Source organism: Centroberyx affinis, unplaced genomic scaffold, assembly GCF_046629955.1.
Source record: "Centroberyx affinis isolate AG114_WGS23_722 - 3 ecotype Tasmania unplaced genomic scaffold, CSIRO-AGI_Caff_v1 ptg001386l_1, whole genome shotgun sequence".
Classification (NCBI taxonomy): domain Eukaryota; kingdom Metazoa; phylum Chordata; class Actinopteri; order Beryciformes; family Berycidae; genus Centroberyx; species Centroberyx affinis.
Window position 1 is genome coordinate 218,790 of NW_027279869.1, and position 7,569 is coordinate 226,358.

General features: G+C 40.0%; 1 protein-coding gene across 1 annotated transcript; it reads left to right on the forward strand.

Moving 5' to 3' along the window:
* The first annotated feature begins 5,272 nt into the window (after positions 1-5,272).
* On the forward strand, positions 5,273-7,144 carry foxd2 (forkhead box D2). The gene has a single exon (XM_071526136.1). It carries the CDS (start codon positions 5,273-5,275, stop codon positions 6,374-6,376), a length of 1,104 nt encoding a protein of 367 aa, XP_071382237.1. The 3' UTR covers positions 6,377-7,144.
* Positions 7,145-7,569: the final 425 nt, after the last annotated feature.

Here is a 7,569-nt window from a genome sequence, read left to right on the forward strand (position 1 = left end):
TTTAGAGCATTCATTGTCAATTTTTATCTGAACATGAATATCTCAGTGCTTCACTCTTATCATTCAAAAATCATTTCCTGACATAATACTGCAATGGTGTAAAATGCTTACATCACAAAAAAACTAAAAGGGATTATGCCCAGCTGCCCTGGGTCTGTACAGGTTCTGTACTTGTTCTTTTCTGTGTTTCCAAAGAAATCTAGTAGGTTAAGCTGATGTCTTTTCATTTTCATGCTACTTTTAGGAACTCCAACTACTACTACTCCAACGACAATGTTCTTGTGCATTTTTACTCACTGGACAGTCAGAAACTAGAAACAATATGGCGCACAACGCAAACTAGCCAGCGTTAATGTAACTCTGCGAGTGTAAAAATCAAATCTATGCCAGTGTTTACATAAGTCCACACCCATCTGTGTTAATTTAACACTTTTGATTGAACACCTGCTCCAAGCCATATAAGCTCTATGAGTAGACAAACACTCTGATCAACAATTGTCAACTCAAATAAATTGTCACTGACAAATCAATGCTTATTAACACTAGCATTTTTCATGTGTACAACTGCAGTGCTGTCTGGTATCTCCTGCCTTTGACCAGCACTTTGGATTAGAAAACCAGGCTTCATGAAATCATCAGTGACTGTCAGTACATCCACAGGATTCATCCCCAAATCCATGTAGGAGGTGGATATATAGGACAGAACTTTGTATTGCTACCTTTGACATCAGGTGAAGTAGGGATCAAATGCCATCTCATCTGGGCCAGTTAATGTGGCTGTTTACACTGCAATTGTAGAACTTTTATTGCTTGAGTATAGATGTGGATATTGATGAAGGACTGACCTATCATTTAGGCTTCTTGAAGCTTAAGATGCTCCAACATCATGTGATAATTCTTTGTTAATTGTGGATAAATATCAACAAGATTTTCTAAGTCTAGCTGTAGATAAGAAAAGTCCTTCTCCCTGTCTGTGCTTGAGTCAGAAACAGAAGGTTTCAGTCCTCCATACAAAGCTGCATGTTGAGGCTGAGCTTGAAAGTCTGCTGGTTCAGTTGGTGCTGCGATACACTGAACCACCGACTGATGGAGCTTGGCTGCTGACTGGTGGAAGTGAATAGTATTCTTTCTTTGAGTGTCTGAAGACAAAGATCAGAAATTATATAAATAACTGTGAGCATGACTTGAGGTGGATGAAGTCAAAAAAATGTTTGAAGCTGTGGATTGGCCACTTGTGGATAATCGTGGTTAACAGTAGATATTGTACTAACGAGCCCCTGCACTGTGTTTAAGTTTTATTAATTCTTGGCTTCAGTGTTACCATATAGAAACCCTGAAACCATGAAACCCTGTTCCAGACAGTTTATTTCTTCTATTTTACCTTCTCAGTGTTTCACACACACCACATATTCCATGCTAAATTTGAGTGTTTTTTGACAGCCACTGGATTCTTTTCTCACACACATGGAATGTCATTTTCTTTGGTGGTCTCTCTCAGCCCTGTGACAGCAGTCAAGTCCTGGTCCTGGTCCATTGGTGTAAGGTGGTTGCACGCAAGTCTGTCAATAATTCTGCGGTTTAAAAAAAATATTATAGGGTGAGTCATACTTTCTTTAAAACCTCAAGAACTGAAGTCTGATGACATGCTTTACTCTGTAAGTAAACTGTGATTGAGTATTCTGATGTAGATGCAGAACAGAACACTCACACATAGTCATACTAAACACATTCACACTACCTAAACACTTACCAAACTCTTTCCCACACATGCTGTGAAATCAATAAAAAGGCAATATCTACCAATTCCTTACTGAGTCACATTAACATGACATAATGGATGTTTTTTTCTTCACTAGTTACTCACTTTTTACTGCCCAAGCACACGGCACAAGCTCATCACTTGATTTTGTTACTGTCATCTTGGCCATCACAGGGCAAGTTGTTCTGTTAATCTTTGGTTTTAGGCTTTCGCATTTCATACACTTTATGGACAGCAGAGGGCGCTTCAACACCGCAAACTGCCATTGTGAGAAACCCCTATAGCCTACCTACCGATCACAAGATCAAGCTGAAGCCCACCTGAATCTTTGTAGGAACTTGAGGAATCACCTAATAGCCTATGTGACACGTTTGTACAGTATTCGATTAATTACAATGAATAGACAATAATTAACACGAAATTGATTGACATTTTATGCCTTATGACATTGAAAATATGATGGTAAGCTATGGATGCCTAAATGTGAAAACAGGCATAATTACACCGAGACCTTTAATTACATATTTTTCTCTAAAAATCACACAAAAAATAGAGACGAAAGCTTCCTTTTATTCTTCCTTGTTATAGATCTTAAAGTACGCTTACAGTAAAATTTGAGTTGATAATCTACCTAAGCCTTACCTACATGTTTGTGTGTGACCTTAATATTTGCTAAATAGGCTAAACTAGTCATATAGTCCACTTCCTCTAACAATTGCCCATCTTTACTGAAGACAGGCAAATATCTATATGGGACGTGACAAAATTCAAATAAAAAAAGGCTCAGCAGTCGCAGTTTTAACCCGTGGAGACAAACCTTATCCAGTGACACAGAGTTGGTCTTGATCTTAAAAATCAGACTTTCATAACAAATCTACCTGTGAGATCTTGAAACGAGAAAGGGTTGTGGCATTTCTCCCAGTCATCTGTCATATGGGTCTCAGGTCAACTATTTAGATATTTAAAAGGCTTATAACTCAGTACAGACAGACGGACAGACAGAGGGACTAACAGCTCAGTCAGTGCGTCTCTCTTGCCTCTTCAAATTTGATTCTTGGTTCCTCAATTGAACAGTCACTTTCAAATGAATGAAAAAAATAATTAAACCAGACTTGGAAATCAATTTGAAATACAACACTGTCAAAATAATTCTGTCTTATCTGATCAATTCTTATTTCTTTCTTAGCCGGGGAGCCTTTGTTGTGGGTGTGGCCATGAACTGTGCTTAGCTGGAGCTGAATGGATCAGTCCAAGAAAAAATAGATAGATAAACAATCAAACAAAGAAGTGTATATAAACCACACTAGGCTAATAGGTCTATACAGTGCTATAATTCCCAGTTCATCCTTAAAGCCAACACTTTTTTAGCACTTAATAACATGACAAGGTATGTGTTGGTTATAATGGAGATGAATGGGGTGCTGATGTGAATGCATTACAATAACTCCGTGTTTCTGCAGCGTAATGAACTGGAATGTCCGCCTGTCGGTCTCCAAATAGGCCCATACACATTACAGACACATTACACATTACATAGCATGTCATCTGCTGGCCTTTCACTCATGACGAAGACGAATTGGAGCAGGTTGCAGCTGACTGCACCCTTGTGTTTGTCTCTATGCGAATTATGCCGAAAATGCAGATGGATAATGTTGTGAGCTCTTGACAAGCAAAACATAAAACCCGTGAGAAGTGATCAGGGAATTGTTGCCCAAAAGCTTTGAAGGGGGATTCAGTGCGCCTGAGCTTATCAGCAAATGTGTTATTAGCGGGCAGAAACTCACTTTTAATATTTATTCTGCACCCTCAGTCTACTTTAAAACTGAAATAAAAATTCCTCAATTTAAAAGGCAAAAACAAAAATGTAAAATAATAGGACAATACTTAATAACCGTAGCCTATATAAATATTAATGGTAGAAATGTTGGTAATAGAACTATTCTAGTGAATTTAGTAATATTCTGGTATTATTACGTTTATTATTATTAATAATTTGTTTCACATTATGGATGAAAACTAAACAGATTTCATTTCTGGGATCAAAATAAACAAATGCATTACACTTAACAGTTCAGTAAATAATAATAGCCTATTATTATTATTATTATTATTAATAATAATAATAATAATAATAATAATAACAACAACAATAATAATAATGATAATAATGATACTGAGATAATAAACTTCAATTAATTCATTAATTAATGATTATGAGCATGTGAGACTTTTTTTCTGTATGCAAATTCACGTATTATAGCACTGGCTGTATAATTGTTATTGTGTCTATCATCTTACCATTGGCCTTTGGGATTTGCCTTTCGACCCGCGTCATTAGTCTGTTCTTTGATGTCCAGTCATTTGCCTCGAGCTTACAATGTAGAATTTTTCAGGAACTAAAATAGGCTAGATTGTCCATGTCCAAATTATCATGCAGCTGGGACGTCTGGTTTCACTATGACAAATGTATGCCTGCACCTACATGTTTTCAGGATATTGCCTACAATGTTAAAACACACTCACCATCATTGGTGTCCACCTTACGTTCCCTCACCTTACACTGCAAAAAATGTCCATGTTAATAAGTCATTTAGCCTCACATTCAGTCTTGAAATCATATTTTTCTTTAAAAAAATAAAAAAATAAATAATAATAATAAATAAAACAAATTCTGCGAATGGGGATAATTCTACTTGTTTCCAATGCAGTTTCACTTGTTCCAGGGATTTTCTGGAAACAAGTGTTAGGCAGAATAAGGAAGATCACTCCACTGGTATCAAGAAAATGTCACTTAATTTAAGAAAATTGTCAAAACAAGTTGATTTGCATGGGAACTAGTGAGACTGTCTCATCTCATTGGCACATTTTCTCACTTGCTCTAAGAAACATAAGATTTTAAGTCTCAGCAGAGATTGCTATGACTATTTTTTGCAGGGTAATTTCTTCCAGTTCCTGGTAACAGTGACTCAAAGATCACGTGATATGCGTGGTCCGATAAATAGCTTTTGAGAGCTATGAAGGAGGATAGTATGAGAGTCTGGCTGGATACCTACCCAATCCCGTGCGTAAAAGATATTTTGGAAAGATACTTGGATATGCACACGTAGCCTTTTAAATGACCTATAGCACAAATCGATCCTAGACGGAGAAACTCGCATGTAATGAACACGCAGGTTATTCTTTAGGGGGGTAAACCCTGTGATTTATGACTGTCCTCTTATTTTTTTCTTCGCCTGAAAATCTGAAGTTTTCTTCTCGGTGAGAGCCCTGCACGGCCCAGCACTTGACCAGCCTTGGATGATCGGAATCACCAGATCCACAGGTCAAAGAGTTATTTATCTTTTCTGTAGATTCTAGCTATGTTTTCATTCAGCAGTTGGAGATAAAGCAGAAGTCTGGTGTGGTCGTAAGGGGGAGAGGGAGAGTGTCTTTGCGCACTCGCTCAGTAGCCTCGCCAGACCAGAGTAGGAGGGAACCTGGGAAAGAGGGGGAAGAGAAGCGGTGTCTCCAAGGATGACTTTAGGGACGGATATGTCCGACAGCTCTGCATTGTCCGAAGATGTGGACATCGACGTGGTTGGGGGTGACATCTCCGTCGGAAAGGACGGAAAGTACATTCACCACGATTTCAACTTGGACAATGACTCGGACGATAATTACTCCCAGAACGCGGCCGAGAGGGTTTCCTCTCCGGGGCTTAGCAGTTCCGACTGTCCGTCAGAGCAGATGGGGTCTAACGCAGAGGCCGGGACCATGATCGGGGACAAACCCAGCAAAAGTGCACTTGTGAAACCTCCCTACTCCTACATCGCCCTGATCACCATGGCTATCCTGCAGAGTCCAAAGAAGCGGCTCACGCTCAGCGAGATCTGCGAGTTCATCAGCAACAGATTCCCATACTACAGAGAGAAATTCCCCGCCTGGCAAAACTCTATTCGCCACAATCTTTCCCTCAATGACTGCTTCGTCAAAATCCCACGGGAACCCGGCAACCCCGGAAAAGGCAACTACTGGACTCTCGACCCGGAGTCCGCAGACATGTTCGACAACGGGAGCTTTTTACGCAGGAGGAAGCGCTTCAAGAGGCACCAAAACAATGAAATCCTCAGGGACACCGGGGGGTTTCTCCCCGGGTTTGGATACGGCCCTTACGGCTACAACTATGGACTTCAGCTGCAGAACTTCCACGCAGCCCACAACCCGTATCACCCGCACCACCCGGGTGGCGCATTCCCGTTCCCAAACGCCCCGTGCGCCTTGCCCACGTCCGCCTCCATATTCCCAACGCCGCATCCCCTGCCCTCCCTTTTAGGGGCCGATTTACGAAAGCCATTTTATCCTCAACTAAGCCCGACTCTGCCGCCTCTCAAGACGGACTCCAACACCCCGAGTCGGCCTTCATTCTCCATTGACAATATCATCGGTGCGGCCAACTCCACCGCCTCCTCCTACAGCGCACAGCCGGGCAGCCAGGCTCAGATCCTGGCCATGCTGACCCCAGCACTGGCCTCTGCTTCCAACCACTTGACCCTATCACAGGAAGGCATATTACAACCTGGGGCACAGAGTCAGACTTTCTCCAGCAAAACTGCGACTATGAACAGTTGTCCTTTCTAAAAACTGGTGAGAATGACCGCAGAAAATCTCTTATTACTTGTGGTTCTGTCGTCCTATGTGAAGGTAGGCTGAACATTCTTGGTGAAATAAGAGTGTTGTGGCTTTGACCCCTTGTGTTTCCTAACGATGTGACAGAAGAGAGAAAATGAAAGGTTTATTTATGGTTTGTAAATATGTGTATAATAATGAGAGAGGAAGGGAACCTTGGAGGAAGGATCTTTCTAAACCTTGCTGAGTGTACATTTGTTGGCCTGCACCCCTGGCTCGTGGCGTTCAGTCGGCGGTCGGGGCAAAAAAAAAAAAAGAAAAAAAAAAAAAAAGGATCCTGCTATTTTAACATAAGTTAAATGTGTCACCTATGTCTGTGGGCATGATTTCCGATTTTTAAAAATATAATTGAGATTTTTATTATGATTTATATTGTTTTATATTTTGTGCGTCGTGAGAAAAAGGCACTGTTGTTGACATAGGCTGACAGAGACGGCAAACTCAGGTTTTACTAGAAAGCACATGGAGACGAAGGGGGTTTCTGATACAAATATAACCCTTTTCCACTTCCCCTGGATCTCCTCTACATGGTGAATTTGTGACAATACCATTTCATGTTGTCGGTGGACAAGCAGGCTATGTGGTTTTGGTGTAAAAGAGCGCATTACCTCTCTCAACCTGTTTAATTGTTGTTCGTTCCTATCTATTTCACAATTTAATCTGTGAAACATACAGTATGTCATGTGTTGCCAATAGAGAGAGACACCTAAATGTTGTTCATAGGTCATTTTTTTGTTGTAATGACAAGAATAATAAATGTTTGTGAATTTGAAAAAAAAAGTATAGACTTTTCGTTAACTTTTTTATTGCTTGAGATGTTTTACTAGTCTATGCGTCAAAGGTGCAGGTCCCCAAAATAGGTCCATGTCGTAATGCAGTCTTTAGGCTACACACATCCTCATTATACAGATTTAGCAGTCTATAAACTAAATTAATATAATTAAATTAAACTACATCGATCCAAGTACTCTCTGTAACCATTCTTAATTCTTAGTTGACATATTGTTGCATAGCTTTGGCTTAAATTAATTGGTTTGAAATAACTCTATATCTCCTAATGCATGGCTAATTTAAAAGGGGTCTAATTTTTAAACCATTTTTATCTTAAAGGTTGTACTACATGGAGAAAGGGGATTTTAAATTTG

Excerpts from the sequence above, each read along its gene's own strand:
- foxd2 (XM_071526136.1), top strand. The coding sequence starts at position 5,273 with ATGACTTTAGGGACGGATATGTCCGACAGCTCTGCATTGTCCGAAGAT.